This window comes from Hemiscyllium ocellatum, chromosome 20 (assembly GCF_020745735.1).
Source record: "Hemiscyllium ocellatum isolate sHemOce1 chromosome 20, sHemOce1.pat.X.cur, whole genome shotgun sequence".
NCBI lineage: Eukaryota > Metazoa > Chordata > Chondrichthyes > Orectolobiformes > Hemiscylliidae > Hemiscyllium > Hemiscyllium ocellatum.
The window spans coordinates 47,430,981-47,449,570 of record NC_083420.1 but is presented as its reverse complement, the minus strand read 5'-3'; the positions used below and the strand labels follow the sequence as shown (position 1 = coordinate 47,449,570).

Below are 18,590 nucleotides of genomic sequence, written 5' to 3'. Positions count from 1 at the left end.
CTAGTGTTGTTGACCCAGTGGTTTGGAATCATGTTTATTTTTCTAGACTTTTAGAAGTGTGAAAAAACAATTCTTTATCTTTTACTATGGCAGGATTAGCATTCCACACCATATTCAGAAAATTTTTGTTATTAAACAATGCATTTCATTTTCAATGTTCTGTTACTGCATGGCACAATAAGGAAGATTAATTGCTATAGTGACGCATAACTATTTATCTTGCGTAGCTGGAAAGGTGACAGACTGTCGGTACTTGAATGCATAGCATTCAGCAGTAACACTAAGATCCTGACACAAAGCATGCTGTTCAACTGAGGAAATGCCAGGTATTTAAGCTATCACAACATGAATTCTCCTCATAACATCATGGCTATATTTTTTGTTTGGTTAAGATATTGCTGAAAATCACAAAACAACAGGTTTTCTCTATCTAACAGCATAAACCCGTTATTTGTTATGACCACAGATTATACAATTACTAGCTTGGAATCTTGTTCGAATGATCATGATTGGCAGTGATCAGTTGCCTATAAAATTCAAGGCATGCTTTCAGAAACTCACGTTACAATGTGTTTGCCTACATTTATAGCAATGTGTGTCATTGGTTGCAATAATTAGATGACTTACAGTTTTATATTATTGAGTGATATCTACCTTAGATCTAATTGTTAACTTAGCCGAAGCACAGCATTCTCCCCATGTCAAAAGATGACTTGTACTGTCATTCCACGAGACAATGTCATCCTTATTCTGAGGAACTACTATGCATGCACATTCAGCAATTAATTTAAAATTAGAGATATTTTACAACAACCTGTTCAGACATGCAATGACACATGAGTGGAGCAGGGAAGACAAACCCAAGCCTTTTGGCTCAAAGGGTAGGCAATGGCCTGGTGCTATTAACGCTAGATTATTCATCCAGAGACAGAAGGAATGTCCTGGAGTCCTGGGTTCAAATCCCAACATGGGTTAATAATACGGAAATATGAATCTAGTGATGACCATGAACCCATCTGTTTCACTAATGTCCTTCCACAAAGGAAATCTCCTATCTTTACCACGTCTGGCCTATATGTGACTCCTGATCATGTAGCTAATTCGTAACTGCAGTCTGGACAATTAGGGATAGGAAATAAATGTTGGTCCAGCCAGAAATGCCAACATCCCATGAAAAGAAAACTACCATTGTGCCAAAAGGACCCGAGCAACTAATTTGTGTGAGTATTTTCAAACCAAACTATTCATAAATGTTAGTGCACACCACTGGAGCAGCTGGAACTTGACCCAGGCCTCCTGGCTCAGAAGTAGGGCTATTACCTCTTCATAAAAATCCAAATTATGTTGAGATTAGCTTTTGTAGATATTTTCAGAGAATTTATTACATTCCTCTGGAACCCAGGTCTCCTGGTTTAGAGGTAGGCAACATTACCACTGTACTACGAGGTCCTTAGTAATTTGCGTTAACTAGCAAAAGACCATAAGAAATAGGAGTAGATATCCACCCTCTTGAGCAGCTCCACCATTCAATAGCACCACGGTTGACCCAACATTCCTCACATCCAATTTCCTGCTCTTTCCCCATAACCCTTTATTCCCCTACTTCTCAAAAATCAATCTCAGGCTTAAATATACAAATGGACTCTGTCCTCACAGCTCTCTGTTGCAAGGAGTTCCAAAGATTCTCAACCCTCAAAGAAAAGATTCCTTATCTCAGTCTTAAATTGGCGCCTCTTCATTCTTAGAGTGTGCCCTCTGCTCCTGGACTCTCCCTCAAGGGGGGAAACATCCTCTCAGCATTAATCCTGTCAAGTTCCTTAAGAATTCTCGACAGTTCAAAGAGATTATCTTCTTCTAAACTTCAGTGAGTTGAGTCCCGAGCTACTTAGCCTTTCCTTATAACACGATCCCCTCATACCAGTGTTCATCTTTGTGAATCTTCTCTGAAATGCCTCTATTGAAAATGGGACTCTCTTTGAACAGATCTAGCAACTCAAGACTGGGCATCCATGATGAGCTGTGGGCCATCAACAGCAGCAGAACTGTACTCCAGCACAATCTACAACCTCATGGCCCCACTCAACTATTACCATCAAGCCAGGGGATCAATACTCGTTCAATGGAGAGTACAGGAGAGTGTGCCAGAAGCAGCATCAGGCATATGTAAAATTGAGGTGTTAACCTGATGAAGCTACCAAACAGGACTACTTGCATGCCAAACAGCAAAGGAAGCACACAATAACCAGAGCTAAGCAATCTCACAACCAACGGATCAGACCTAAGCTCTGTAGTTCTGCCACATCCTGCCAAACATAGTAGTGAACAATTAAACAGTTCACTGGAAGAAGAGGCTCCACGAACATCTTCATCCTCAATGATGGAACAAATGTTAAGGCTGAAGTATTCATAGCAATCTTCAGCCAAATGTGCTGGGCAGATAATCCATCTCAGCCTCCTCCAGTGGTCTCCAGCATCACAGATACTATTCTTCAGTCAATTTGATTCACTCCTCATGATAACAAAAAACAATTAGAGGCAGTGGATACTGCAAAGGCTATGGGCCCCAATAACATTTCTGCAGTGGTATTGAAGATTTGTGCTACAGAATTTGTTGCTCCCTCAGCCAAGCTGTTCCAGGACAGTTACAACACTGGCATCTACCTGACAATGTAGAAAACTGTCCATGTATGTACTGTTCATAAAAAGCAGGACTAATCCAACACAGCCAATTACCACCCTTAAGTCTGCACTTGACCATTAGTTCAGTGATGGATGGTGTCATCAACAGTGCTATTAAGCAACACCTGCTCAGTGACATTCAGTTTGGGTTGCACCATTGACAAAAGAGCTGAATTTCAGAGGTGAGGTGAGGTGACAGTGACAGCCCTCGGCCGAGTGTGGCATCAAGGGGCCCTAGCAAAACAGTAATCTACGGGTATCAGGGCAAACTGTTCGCTTACTGAAGTCATGCCTGGCACATGGAAAGATAATCACACTGTAGGAGGTCAATTATCTTAGCTCCAGGACATCTCCGTAGGAGTTCCGCAGGGTAGTTTCGAGGCCAACCATCTTCAGCTGCTTCATCAATGACCTTCCCTCCATCATAAGATCTTTCAAACCCACAACCATTTCTATCAATAAGGACAAGGCCAGCCAATACATAGGAACATCATCATCTCCAAGTTCCCCTCCAAGCCACTCATGCTGGCTTGGGAACATACTGCTATTCCTTCTCTTTTGCTGGGTCAAAATCCTGGAACTCCCTCCCTAAGGGCATTTTGGGTCAACCAGGTAGACTGCAGTGGTTCAAGAAGGCAGTTCACCACATTCTCAAGGGCAATTAGTGATTGCCAGTGATGTTCATATCCCATGAATCAATAAAAAAAAGGCCTAATTCAGATTTCAGGTTATTAACCGATAACTGCTCCTTAGTCAGCCAAATGAGCTACCTTGTTAAGCTTTCAAATAGACTTCTGAATTTTAAAATGTAGGAAGAAAAGATAGAACTGGTAAATCTATGTCCACACTGCTCCAAAATCACTGAACTATAGACTCATTTGGGCTGTGTCTCATTCCGGGTGTGATAGGTGAACACTGATTATTCGAAGTTTGGATTACCTGAACAAGATCTCAAGGTCCCGTGCTTGATAAACTGTTTTATCTGAATATTTGATTATCCAAACAAAATACTCCCCACCTGTGTCATTCAGATAATCGAGGTTGCCCTGTCATCTACCTAGGACAGGACTTTACCAGCCCCAAGGAAGGAGAATGAGATTCTGAGAGTAATGGAGTAATGACACAAAGACATTCTACTGGCAAGGGGACGAGAAGTGGGCTGCCAATTTACATAGTAAAAAATGAGGTCTGCAGATGCTGGAGATCACAGCTGCAAATGTGTTGCTGGTCAAAGCACAGCAGGTTAGGCAGCATCTCAGGAATAGAGAATTCGACGTTTCGAGCATAAGCCCTTCATCAGGAATAAGCGCAATGATTCAATAAAGGAACATTTAATAGTGTTGTCCTGCTTACCCCCACTGTATGAGAAGTCATCAACTGAATAGGGGTGACTTCACACTGCAGCCCAGTGAGAAAGTTTCATTACAGAGATTGGGCCATGGATAAGAGAGACAGTTCCTATGCTCTGACTGTTTCCCAGAAGGGATTTCTTGTACAATATACTTCTACAACACACAGGCCTGTAATTCTTTTGATAATCAATTGTAAGCCGCAGGCCTTACATTTTGGTGCAGCTGATGTTCCTAAGTTGCCAGCACCCTATATGGCCTAGCAGCTCAAGGGAGTGGCTTGCTAATCTGAATAGGGCATGACTTAATGAGCTGCTGCTCAAAAGACATTGGTCACAAGTTCCATCATTGAGCCAAGGGGGATTGTTTCCTCTTCCTTCAAACCTGCAAATTTTTGGTCCTGTAGAAAATCTGCTACTTTAGACAAATTCTAGCTCCTGTTTCCGACTCGCACATTTGGGACAGCTGGGACCGCTGAATTTATCTGAATGACTACATTGTTGCTGAATATTACATTTATAACAACCTTCAGTTATCCAACTCTCTGGTCCCCATAAATGACCAGACAACACTGGGTAATTCTTTACACTGGTCTTTATTCAAGCATACGTAGGGGAGACATTTTCACCATGTGCCAAATGGATTCCCCGAAAAATACATCACATTGATTTTTATACTTACTTTATCATAACAGCAGTTTATATATAGTAATCAAAAGTATGCACTTGTTTTATGGTTATAACTATCCAACTATAACTAGTCATTCTGGTTACTTCATTTGTCTCACATTATTATATTTAATCAATTACAGCATCTGTATGCTTACTTAATTACAATTTCCAATCACTAATGAAGCATATTTACACGATTATACTACACAAGCAAATGCTTACAGTCTTTTGACTGTTATTCTGCACAGTGACTTGTAACCTCCGTATGGTCATCAAAGTTCCTCTTTGTCCACTGTATTACTTGTTTTTCTCAATCACCAGCAGTTTCAGATTCTGCCACTGTCAGTATTTCCCTGACAACTACCAACATTGTAAACAACTGGGAAAATGCTGCTCAGAATGTTGAGACAAATGAATAGTACAAACCAAAGGCAATATGCTGAAAACATAGTAAGAAAGAGAGGCTATAAAGCTGCTCAATTAAATGTTTAAAGTCGTAGTCAGTACATACAGGTGCACTCAGATTGATCATCACTACCACACCAAGCAACAGTTTGACAATCATACAGTCAATGCTCAAGGGTCTTACACCTTCGCCTCTTAATATATTTTATTCAATTTAGGGTGATAGTAAAGTGGTATATGATCAGAATAGCACAGAATCTTAACACACAGATACAGCAAATATTTAAGATGCATAATTGCTGGCTTTTATTGCAAAGGGACTAAAGAACAAGAGCAAGGATCTTGCTACAATTGTTTAGGACCTGGCTAAGTCCATATCTGAACTCCTGCATCTCAGTTTTCGTCTACATATTTAGTAAATAGATATTTAGCTTGGACATAGTTCAGCAAAGATTCAGTTGATTGCTTCTTGCAATGAGAGGACTGCCAAGAAGGAAAGATTGATAAAATTTGGTCTATACCCTCTGGACTTTGACAGAATGAGAGGGATCTTATTAAAACATACAAGATCCTAAAGAGATTTGACACAGTTCTCAGGAAATGATGGCATATGGGATATAGCACGAAAGTAGAGTTGAGGTAGAAGATTAGTTATGATCATATTGCATGGTAAAGCAGATATGAGGTGCTGTATTGTTCATTCCTGCTTCTATTTCCTATGTTTTACTGTAGATAATGGCCCAGGAATTCCTCAAGTAGTTTCCAAACTGCAGTTCAAGTAGCCTCACAGCACATAGTTCAAGACAGGCATGGAAACCTGCTCCTGATTGTCATTTGCTGACCTCGCTCAACTGATAAATTAGTATTTTCTTTTGTTGAACCCCACTTCAATAAACACAAAGCACCAAGGGCACAGAATGTACACTGGTTGGATACTGTGATGAAACCGAGATCGATAGAATATGTATCTTGGTATAACTTTCCACCAGTTTGACTCCTTGGAATTCTCAACTGGATGTGTGGGTTTGTCCGTACACTTGGGAATTAAAATTTGGCATTTAAGGAAAGTGAAACAAACATGATACCTGTAATTCCAAGCAAGAGAAAGTTAACCAGAGCTCCTAGGAAACCACTGAGTGGACTTTGATGTTGACTCAGTCAGTGCTTGGAAGTTGTTTGAGAAAGAAGCATGTATTAAAGTTTGAGGTGCTGAGAATCTTTTGACAGAGTAACATACTAAGCTATGTTCCGAAGGAAAGGAGTCTAAAGTGATAAAACCAAAATTTTGGGGATATAGTCAGTAGAAAAAAAGTGAATTTGAAGCTTAAAAGAAACAATGGCAAGGATACTATAGCACTGGAAAGAAATTCAGTCAGGAGCATAAAAACAATAAAAACAGAGTTATCTCCAGTGCTAGCATGAGTGTTACAATTTTAATGATTTCAAGATCATCAAAATATTAAAACAAAAAACTCTCTCTCTTAGGAACGAACTGGACTAGACTGTGCTTGAGGTAAAGGACTAGATATTCTTAAAATTGCAATTCCTTTGGAAGATGTACAAGGGTGTACTAATTCTGCATCGGTCATTTCTACACATGTTTAAAACTTTTTGAATCCAAATTATAAAGGAATATAATGGTGTTTCTCTTGGTTATCTTCATTTCTACTGTTCATTTTCAAAACAAAGACTGCAACACTGTGCACTTATATTTTAGTAAAAGATCTTTTCAGTAGAACAATTGAAGATTTATAATCTATTCAGCCAGGCTCCAGTCAGGGATCTGACTTGGTTGCCAACATCAAGTGAGCACTTACCCATAACAATTGAGGCCACTCGATCACAATAACTGCAACATCCATCATCAACAGCAGCTTGGTGATACAATTCCCAATCAAGCTGGACGAGGCTTGAAGAACATATTTCTGTCAGACTGGGTTGGTGAAACAAGGAAAAAGCTGTTTGACCTGATTCTTACTAATTCATCTATTGTATATGCATGCCTCCCGAAGATGTTGATAGCGGTGTCTGCTACACTGCTGTTGTAAAGATCAAGCCTTGTTTTCACACTTATACCACTATTTTGTGTTACACTATCACTGTGGGAAATTGGATTGATTCAGAAGATACCCAGCAGCTTAAAACCTGTTATCCTTAAGATGTTCTGTGTCAACAGCTGCATCTATCTGTCACCTCAAATGCAACACATTTCTTACTCCATGTTACTAAAAAGACAAGGACCAACTTGGACTCGATGAGGTATAGGGAAGAACATGTCACACCTAAGGCTAAATATGTTTGTCAACTTGAAGTTACACCAGGATGACCTACACGCTAAAGAATTGAAGCAATATACCATAGAGAGAGCTTAGAGATCCCACAAAACATGGATTAGATCAAAGTTATGCAATACTGTCAAATCTGCCCCAAATAAAGAATGAAAGGATACCCGAAAAACATCCCCATCCTCAGTATTGACAGAGAAATCATTTCAGGCAGAAATGCCAAGAGAATCATTCATCTTGGCTTCCTCCTGCGATCCTTTTCATTGCCGGAAGAAATATTTATAGAATTCAATTCAGTTCATAGGATATCAAGAAATGGCCAATGGTACTGAAAAAGCTATGCGACCATTCCAACTGCAGTTATGAAGATTTGTGCTCCACAACTAACTATGTCCTTGTTGAGCTGTTTCAGCATAGCTACAATAGAAATATCTGCCCAGTTTTGTTTTGTCCATGAAAATCAGAGCAAGCCCAATCCAGCCAACTGCCAATTCCACATGCAAAAGTGTGCACATAATTGTGAAGTTATGGTAAATGCGATCACCAGTTCTACTAAGTAGCACTTGTTCACTCAAACCTACTCAACGTTGCTTTATTTCATCCCATTTGGACTGCAATTGTGATCTCAACATAGGTAACAGAGTTGAATTGTAAAGGTTCAATGAGAGCTAGTGCACATGGTATCAAGAGAGCCAGTGACTGAGTATAACCTGAAGCAGCCCGAGGAAAAACCAAGTTCAGTTGAATGCACCAATAATTCTATATAACAAGTAGTACGTTAAGAATCTATCCCATAGATTGCAGGATCGAAAAACAAACAAGATTATGTCAAGCATTCAGTGCTCTTTAAATCTACCATAAGTGTGTCTTATTTTCGATACTACACTGGCTTTTTCCAATTTATTTTTAATGAAAGAGGTAATCAATAAGGAAATATTATGAGGAATTGATCTTTGTGAATGAGTTGCTTATTTGTACAATAAACATTTAATTACAAATATTGATATCTTACAATACATTTTCCATAACATGTTTGTCACAGAAATTTTATACAACATTTAGAGGCTGCAGAGAAGCAAAACAAGCATCCTCACTGATTATATGATTTAATAACTAGATTTCCACATTGATACATGGACTGTTTTTCATCTTCATTTCACCTCAAATGGAATGTAATCTTGCCATTTCAGCAATGCAAGAAGTTGAAACTTTTTGCACAGGATAGTTCCAGTTAAACCCAGTACAATAAATAAGTATTCACTGAAAAATCAAAAATAAAATCTTGAGTAAAATCACTTGAGTAATCTCATCAATATGTGGCACTGCACTGTTTGCACTGATTGGTTGGCAAGAGGGTTGAAATTGCTAAATGGGTTGCCATGGGGAATCCACCAGTCAATGATGCCTCTGCACACTCCCAACTGCCCCCAACCTAAGAAACATCCTTAACAAATTACAACTTTTAATATTTAGTCCCGTATCAAAGAAAGGAGTTTGAATTCAGGAGTTTCTAAGATTGTTACATGTTTACTGATATTCCAATCATTTTAGAATAATTCCCAACAATATTGCTTGGTTCCTGAGAACTGCACTGCAATGCAGGCAGTCAGACAGGACCTTGGGCTCACGGCACACAACAGGTGACCCCACTATACTATATACACTCTGACACACACACACTATCAAACACACACACACTCACGCTAACCCTCTCTTATACATACACACACTTATATACCCCCCACACTCTCACAGGCTTATACTCCATCACACTCATACACTTTACCAAGCCTGCACACACGCAAACACACATTCTCTCACGTGCATTCGCATGCACACATCAACTCTCACTCTCTCATGCACACACACGCACACACACATACAGAAGTCTATGGGGTGAATTTGCATTTAAAGAATTGTGATTGCAGATACATTCTATTTTGTTCAAAAAGCACACAATCTGCAGGCAGTCGATCCATGTAATACTTGATAAATTCCTACTTTGGAAATAGAACAGTCTGACTCAAGATTAGGACACAGACAAACTCTAACCTCACACCTTTAATGCATTGTCTGAGCTGAGATGTCACCTTTTTTTAAGAAAACCTTAAGCTATCTCGAGAATGTGACTTAAAAGAAGTTCTGGGATTTACGTATTAATGAACTGAAAACTACAACCCATTCGAAAAGATGAAAGACTGAGAATGAAACATGGGAGGCAAATCTTATGATTCTGATATTATTACCAGACAAATCAGATCCAGCCAGCAAACTGGCTTGATAAAGCATAGTTTGATTTGTTTGGTTTTAATGAACTAGTAGCTCATTGAAACAAAAGCACAGAATGCCGCAGATTTTTCTTTGATAATAAAACAGATGATAAAATAGAATAAACCAAATCATTTACTTTGAATGTAAACTCAAAGATCTTTAACCACACAATAAAACTACTCCCATTAATCCCAAAACACCACTGCGTAGATTGAAAAGAAACAAATATCTTTTATACATACCCAATTCACACCCCGGTACAGTATCCAAAACCCTACTCATACAATACTTTCAACAGAGTCACTTACCTAACACCTTGGTATGTTTAAGTCATTCATTACATCAATTTTTACACTGATACTGCAAACAGCTTCTTTCTGGATCTATTAGTATAAACATGCTTAAACGTACTCAGGTTTAAGTACCCTTTTCAGGGTTTCGCTCAACATTTCTGGTCGAGGACTGATACCATTTCTAAAATGAAAATCTAAAAGTAAATCTCTCTAAGTGTTTCCCTGATGTTTAAAAGAACTCTCCGATTCTTCTAAATTAGAGCATGTTTATCTTGTTCAGTTATAAAACTCTACCACATATACAAAAACCCATTAATTCCAAAGCTAGGCCTCAAACCTTGTTTTTAAAAGAAATCACCATGGCTACAGTAATACAAGTTAACTACTAACTTTAGACATACAAAAAATCCTCCAGTAATGAACTGAAAACCAGAAATCCAAACTTAAAATAAATATTAAAGTAAAAATCCCAGTTTATATTACACAGAGGAATGTGAGGCATATTTAGTAGAATGGAATAATCTGATTGGGCATGGACTGCTATCAGGAAATGTGCGATGCCATGGGGGTAAGGGAGAAATTAGTTTTTTTGGGGGGAGGAGTCTTTGAAAAAATGTTGGGAGCTCGGCTGCTATACTGGAGATACAAAAAGGTCTTTGCAACCAGCTTGCCAAACTCTCCAAGTTTCAAATCTCAAAATACACTGCACACCTGACAAGAATCCACATAAAGTTCAATGGTTCAATGTCCATTATACTGGCTCAGAAGCACACAGGTCAGGTTTTCCTGAACCTAGGTTATAAACTGTCAAAATGTATTTCAATGTCTGTAAAATGCTTTGGGATACCCTGAGGTTATGAAAGATAGTATGTAAATGTATGCCTATCAGTCTTATAAACTCAAGACAGTAATGGCCATAATGCAAATGATGTGCCCTCATTAGCCACATTAAAACACTTTGATCTTGAAAGATTTACTGATTTTATTGGAAATATGAAGAACTTCCACAGCAAAGTGGTTATCAGTTTACCAACTTCTGATCATGATAATTAGTGGCAGATCTCCAGAGGGCACCCTTTTGATCCCCATTCCTTCTTGCTTCTGAGTATTTGAAAATAATATCAAATATTCATATCACACTATGTTTCTGGCCAAAACCATTTCATCTTAACATCTGCTCATGTTACCAAATGCTACAACAGTAAAACACTTCCTTTCTTTCCCTTGCAGCAATCCTTTTGCAGTATGCTTCTATAATCAGTAGTAGTCAAAGCTGCAGTATCGTTTTCCAATCACTAAGGTATTAGTATAACTCTCTCCCACTGAAATCAGCCATACAGACCATAATCAAAGCTTGTTTCTTAGAAAAAATTCATACTTTTCAGTGCTAACAATAATATCAGGACTACTGAATTTAAAATATCAGAGGTCCAAACAAATCAAATTGGTAAACTTTTAGATGGGAATGATCATATGGTTTACTTGTATGGAGCATTAACATTGGCATGGACTGCACAAGTCTATTTCGGTGTCAAATATCCCATGCCATCATTATCTAAGTGTATGAGACCGAAGTTTCTGAACTTTCTGATCATAATAAATGTGAATGACTTAATTGTTGAAATTCTGGTTAAGCCAACCTTTAATTTTAATACTCTCTTTTGTCTAGCTACTTCCTTCACTGTCACCCTCTTACCCTTCGAGCACTGAGTAGGTGCTCCAATCCTTCCACTGAGTAACATTCCCAAAGAATTCTATTTGTCTTTTTTTGGTATTGTTTGAACATACTTTTGTTCTCCCAGTTTCACTCAGTACTTGTTAGTCAGTTCTTTTCTCCACTCAGATTACCCTTAGGATCTTTAAGCACCACATTGCAAAGTTATTGATTTTCGTTTCTTCCTCTTTCCCAATGCTCCAAGCAACACATCCATAATTCATTACCAACCAGACATAACAGATTCTCATTTCAAGATTCAGGTTGATTGTTTCTTATAATGTTGATTAATTTAGTAAGAACACTTTTGACTTGTCAAATCATTTCTGATTTTAAATACTACATTTGACATTGGATTTTACCGTGTTTCTGAGATAGTTGAATTAATTAAGGATGAACAATAAATGTTGGCCTAGCCAGAGTCACCCTAATCCTATAATTGAATTTTAAAAATGACTTGATTGACTATTCTAACTTGATTTATTGCAATGCTGCACACCGTAATGTCTTTTTTCGTTTGTATCTTACCATGGTATGTGTTTACTTGCATCTGAGTGGTAATCTAAAACTACCATTTTCATTCACAATTGTTAATTAATTTTTGGAAGCCTTCAGTTATTGCTGCAAGTACAATGTCACTGACATAGTGGATGCTAATGAATCTTCCTCCCAACTTTATAAAATCCATCTATTCTGAGAATGTGATCACTTGTATGCAGAGTCCAGTGAGAGAACACAATCTTACTGAATCTCTTTTGATTGCTTTCTAATCAGAGTTATTCCCATATTTTCTCACTGAGCTGACTGTATTTGACTGTTTCAAATGCTTTACCTCTGGTGACCAGTATGAGATTGGATGATGCAAAAGCATTGAGCCACATATACCCACTTTTTAATTTGCTGATGTGCACAGAGAAAACTATCCAATGGACGACCACAGCTTAGTGCAACCTGCCAACAACCAGATCTCAGGTTCATCTATGCTCAGGACATTTTTTGCACCATCCAAACTCCTATCCTTTATACACTGAACAAAGTCTCTAACAGAGGCATTACAAAGCTTACGGACTATACCGCATAACACACTTCACACTAAATACCTCTGAAATCTCTATTCCTGATGAAGGGCTTTTGCCCGAAACGCCAATTTTCCTGCTCCTCGGATGCTGCCTGACCTGCTGTGCTTTTCCAGCACCACTCTAAGCTAGACCTCTGAAGTCATTTCCATTGTAGTCCACCTCCCCAACATCAGTGCTGAAAGATCTGCATACCTATACAGATGGTTAGAAGCTAATCTATTTGGCAGTGATTTTAGATGGGATTCCATTCTTCTGAAGACATCTGAAGGAGACAAACTTTAGTCAAACTTGCGGATCTAAATGGGACTGATTCTGGACATCAGCCCTTGCCCTACCAAAAGCCTCAATAGAATACAGTGCATCTGTTAGGCATAGGTCATCTCACATACATCTTATTGATACCCAACTGAATGTCACAATATGCGTTGTAATTGGACACCCTCTGCTCAAGACCCCTCCCTTGGCTTCCTCTCCTTATAAAATTCACTCCGTCATTTGATTGATGAAAACTGACAAGCTGACTGAAATCATTCATACATACATCCCCATAGAGACATATTCACTCCATCCATATCTCACCACACCATTTGTAACACATTTCTTGAGCAAAATCTACCAGCATGCATGCTTTGGATAAAGGAATAGGAAATACAGGACATGACTAACATCTTCTTCGCAACAAATCCCATATATCAAATAACCTGCTTTGAATAGCATGGTGAGACAGTGGTCCAAAGGAAACAGGCTTAGGACAAGCCAGAGCCTTTTGTAACGATCTTTAGTGCTGAGCCACAGTACAAACCCCTTATGCATTTATGAGACACAAACAATGCTGCACATTACTGATGACTGTGCCCTGTACAAACTAAGTGGCAGGCTTTAAACTTTAAGGAAGTGACTGCTGACTCCAGAAATTTTCACTTACTAAATAATAAATTGACATTTTAGCAACCTATCAACGATAATTAAGATCCAAACATTTCCTCTCCCTTCTGAGAAAGTTCAGAATATTTTTAAACAATTATTCTTAATCACTTTGTTTATTTTCTTCTAAACTACTCTTTTATGTACCTGATCCATTTTCCCCAAGACATCAGGGAGATAAATCTAGAATGAGAGACATAGCCTTCAGTTTATGAACTGATACAGTGCAAGTCAATATGATCATTAGGGTAATACAAGAAGCAAACAAAAGCAACAAGAACCACCTGAAACTTTAGATTTTGCATTATCAGAAACCTAATGTATTGAGATTGTGATTTTTATACAACATTCCACATGGTAACTCAAGAATCTGTCAGAACTACGATGTATGTATGTATAAACAGTGAAACAAATTCCAAACTGCATTAAAAAAAACACTGCTTACCTTTCAATCTCAATTTGACAAAGTGAATTACAATTTAATTCGCAAAGCTATGCCACTCCTAATGTGTTAGACTTAATACGGCTTCAGCAGTTTTAGCAAGGACAATTAATTTGAACAAATTAGCTAGATTCCGCTAAAGAATGTAGTTAAACATTCAGAGTGACCACATGCTGGAATTCAAATTCCCAAACCATTGGGAGATAGTTTCCTGCTCAGAACTGCTCACATTTTTGTAATCGGCCTCAGCCATCCCAAAATAACCTTTCAAGGAGAAGTCAGATGTTACCATACAGAGAAGGAAAAGGAATCAAAATAACCAAATGAACAGTTAGCCAATGTTAAACATGACTGTTTATGAAGTAGAAGGGAACAGGTATATAAAGTAAATCAGAAGTTTAAAGTCAAGAATTTTCTTTTCCTAGAAGGCTGATCAATCTATGGGACAAGTTGTGGATTCACACGTAAGGCCGGACTTTCACCCTAGAATTGAAAGATTCTGTGGTTTGCTATGCCCAACTAGGAGAAACGTCCACAATGTTGTTCTGGAAGCAGGGAAGGGAGGGAGCAGGATGGATGAGAACGGTTTCTATTCAAAATGAGAATGGTTTCTATTCAAAACCCATCCACTTACACAAATGGGCTTATTATCTGAGCAATATGCTGTTAACAATTGAAGGGCAGACTGTTAGATTCCAGCACCGGCCCTCTTGTGGTCCAGAGGTAGTGCCCCTATCCCTGAACCAAGAGACCCGGATTCAAGTGCCACCAGGTCCGGAGGTCTGTAATAACATTTCTGAACAGGTTAAATAAAAAAAAAATTTCATCACAAGAGACTCGTGTGCTGCAATGATAGTGCCCCCAATTCATACCAGATTCCTGAAGAAGGGCTTATGCCCGAAACGTCGATTCTCCTGCTCCTTGGATGCTGCCTGACCTGCTGCGCTTTTCCAGCAACTCATTTTTCAGGCCTGGGTTCAAGTCCCACCTGCTCCAGAGGTGTGTAATGACATCCCTGACCAGGTTGATGTGAAAAATATGTTCGACTCCAGCACATTCTCCATCTCAAGCTTGAACAAGAAGTACCACCCACAAAAATTACAGGAACGCTTCAAACAATCCAGGATTTAAAAATGTAAGCATATTCATACACAGGAACAATTTTGTTCACTGATCTTCTCTTTCCATGTTATGCCAATAGATTGCAAAATAATTTGTTTCATCATATTCTTCAGCAAGCTCGACATAATATTTTCGTACTTCCAAACCTTATTGTAACACAATTAAAATTATAGTTGATTTCACTCTTGATGCTGTCTTGAATAAGAATGGAAATGAAAAAAAAAGGTTTTCTACTTTGTATTGATTGAACAAGAAGATCTTACTTAACTGTGTGAAAAATAAATCCATAATGTTGTAAGTCCCTTGTTGAAGGCAATACTGCCCTTTTGGAAACCCCTGTTCTTCCTGAACACGAGTACAATTCATTTAGTTTTCACACTTACTTGCAATGCTCAGGTAGATAAATGGACTGGTCTTGTTTTCCCCATTCTTTTCGTTGACTGCTTGTACGTAGTATTTTCCTGCATCTGCTGCAGTTGTTGAAAGCACCACCAGCTGATTGTTGAGAGTTATAGCTCTGTTAAAAAACAAAAAAAATGAGTTCTCCTAGCCAAATCTTATGTAGACTAATCATTAGAAACCTGCAACAAAAGTAGCTGACAAAGTCTAATGCTGGGAATTTGAGTACTGAAAAGTCTTTCAATAATCACTTAAAAGTAGCCAATTTTTCAAAAGCCAATTCATCCCAAAGTCCTTCATTTTCATTGCTGTGCAGCCAAGCGTTATAACTTTTCTGCACCACAGCATTGCAGAGGATGCTTAGTGACCTAAGTGGCCAGTTAATCTGTTTTTAGGCTGTAAGAGATGAACAGTCATAACGTTAGGTGCACATCCTACTCTTCTCTGGAAACGTGCCATCGAACCATTAAAATCTACACAAATAAATAGCAGAACCTTGGTTTATAGTATTACCTAAAAGATAGCACGTCCAATAAGTGCATTCTTATTGCCCTGAAGTTACATCTAGATATTTTTGAAATCACTTGTGAGAATAAATTTATTCCTTACGCAAAGACAAGCATTCTACCTGCTGTGTGAAAAGGATACTTACATTAAAAGTATATGAACAGGTAAACAAAGACATGCCATGTCTCCGGAAATTAATGATTCACAATCAATGTGAATATACTAACTGTAAAAAGAACTTCGCTCACTATCTGAGAAAAACAGAAGAACAGTACAAGCATGCATTTACAATCTTGAAATTGTTATATGTGCCAGGGTTAAGTTATATGCGAACAATTTCATGAGTGCTTATTGAATTACAACTCTGATGAGTACAATGTCAGCTCATGTTAGTTAGTTTAGAACTTGCCTCTCTGAATTACTTAATGTAAGAGGTAATTGCTAAATGTCTACAAACACTTCTGAAAGCACTGAAGAATCATTCATGATACATTGTGATCAGAAAACATTTGGATCTCAATGCAAATATGAGCTATATGAGATGACTGTTTTTTCTCACTGCAGTTATCATTATGAAAAGCTGGGTGGCAGGCGAAATGTGATGAGGATGTTAGGAGATTGCAGGGTGACCTGGACAGGTTAGGTGAGTGGACTGATGCATCGCAGATGCAGTTTAATGTGGATAAATGTATGGTTATCCACTTTGATGGCAAGAACAGGAAGGCAGATTACTACCTAAATGGAGTCAAGTTAGGTAAAGGGGCAGTACAAAGAGATCTGGGTGTTCTTGTACACCAGTCAATGAAAGCAAGCATTCAGGCACAGCAGGTAGTGAAGAAAGCTAATAGCATGCGGGCCTTCATAACAAGAGGGATTGAGTATAGAAGCAAAGAGGTTCTTCTGCAGCTGTTCAGGGCCCTGGTGAGACCACACCTGGAGTACTGTGTGCAGTTCTGGTCTCCAAATTTGAGGAAAGACATTCTGGCTATTGAGAGAGTACAGCATAGGTTCACGAGGTCAATTCCTGGAATGGCGGGACTATCTTCTGTTGAAAGATTGGAGCGACTGGGCTTGTATACCCTTGAGTTGAGAAGACTGAGAGGGGATCTGATTGAAACATATAAGATTATTAAAGGATTGGACACTCTGGAGGCAGGAAACATGTTTCCGCTGATGAGTGAGTCCTGAATCAGAGGACACATCTTAAAAATAAGGGGCAGGCCATTTAGGACAGAGATGAGGAGAAACTTCTTCACCCACAGAGTGGTGGGTGTGTGGAATGCTCTGCCCCAGAAGGCTGTGGAGGCCCAGTCTCTGGATTTGTTTAAGAGTTGGATAGAGCTCTCAAGGATAGTGGAATCAAGAGTTATGGAGATAAGGCAGGAACAGGATACTGATTGAGGATGATCAGCCATGATCATAATGAATGGTGGTGCAGGCTCGAAGGGCAGAATGGCCTACTCCTGCACCTATTGTCTAAATGACCTACATTTCTCAGCTTTTAAAACTTTTTGTTTATAACTTGATTTTTTTTCTACATTTAAACAAATGTTATTTCTCAGTGCATCTCCTTAAACTTAGAATCCATGACCCTAAAATATTTGGTCACTTTTCTTAATCTTCTCCATATCTGGAGCCTTTGATTAAAGTTTAGTTTAGTATCTCATAGTTAACAACACACCATTGTTAACTTTTAATAAAGGATTAGCATGGCAGCTAAATTTTATCTTCTGTGACCCTAACTTTGAAATATTTAGATTACAGTGACTTGAGATTAAAGCTATTTAGCAAATTTAAAAAGTGCAGAAAAGACAAATTGGCACCCTGTTAAGAAAACCTTTGGCAAGGAGAAGTTTTATTTTCACTTAATGTTTTGTTTTACAGTGAATTTTACAAACCTAACAAAATCAATGCAAGTCTTTGTATAAAAATGAACTGAAACATCTCTCATAAAGTTCAAATAAGCAAAACTTGTGAGCAACATTCCAAGAACCTACATACACATGAATATTCAGATACAGGTACAAAACTGAAAATGACAGTAAGCCAGTTAACAACTGAAGCCAGAGAACTCTGCAACAAATTAGAAACTGACAGCAACTGGAGACCAAAACTTTTCTCAACTACTAAACTGATATTATTCTTCTTAAAGCAGCCTTGTTGAAAATATCCTTTAAGCCGGTGTGTACATATTATATGTTGACAAGATATGGAATTTCTAGTCGACATGTTTATCACATTTTCTAATTCCGCATGTCAAGCGACTACAGTGGCTAGCCACTTTTATTTGTCATTGAATGATACAAACTGTAAAGCAGACTAAGCCTCTACTAACTCTCATTCATTCTAGCTGTGGTTATGACCTGGAGTTTCATACTCAAAGCACATGTTTCCAACATGCATACTGCAAGCCTATCTTTCCAATCTATTCATAATACAATTAAAAATGC

The 18,590-nt window shown here is 38.4% G+C and overlaps 1 protein-coding gene across 1 annotated transcript in view; it reads right to left on the bottom strand.

The window, feature by feature from the left end:
• The window catches only part of sdk1a (sidekick cell adhesion molecule 1a), an 827,262-nt gene that overhangs the window by 405,866 nt on the left and 402,806 nt on the right, over positions 1-18,590 (bottom strand). Inside the window, exon 5 of the mRNA XM_060840817.1 lies at positions 15,618-15,751. Coding sequence (XP_060696800.1) covers positions 15,618-15,751 — 134 coding nt within the window. The remainder of the gene's footprint in view (positions 1-15,617; positions 15,752-18,590) is intronic.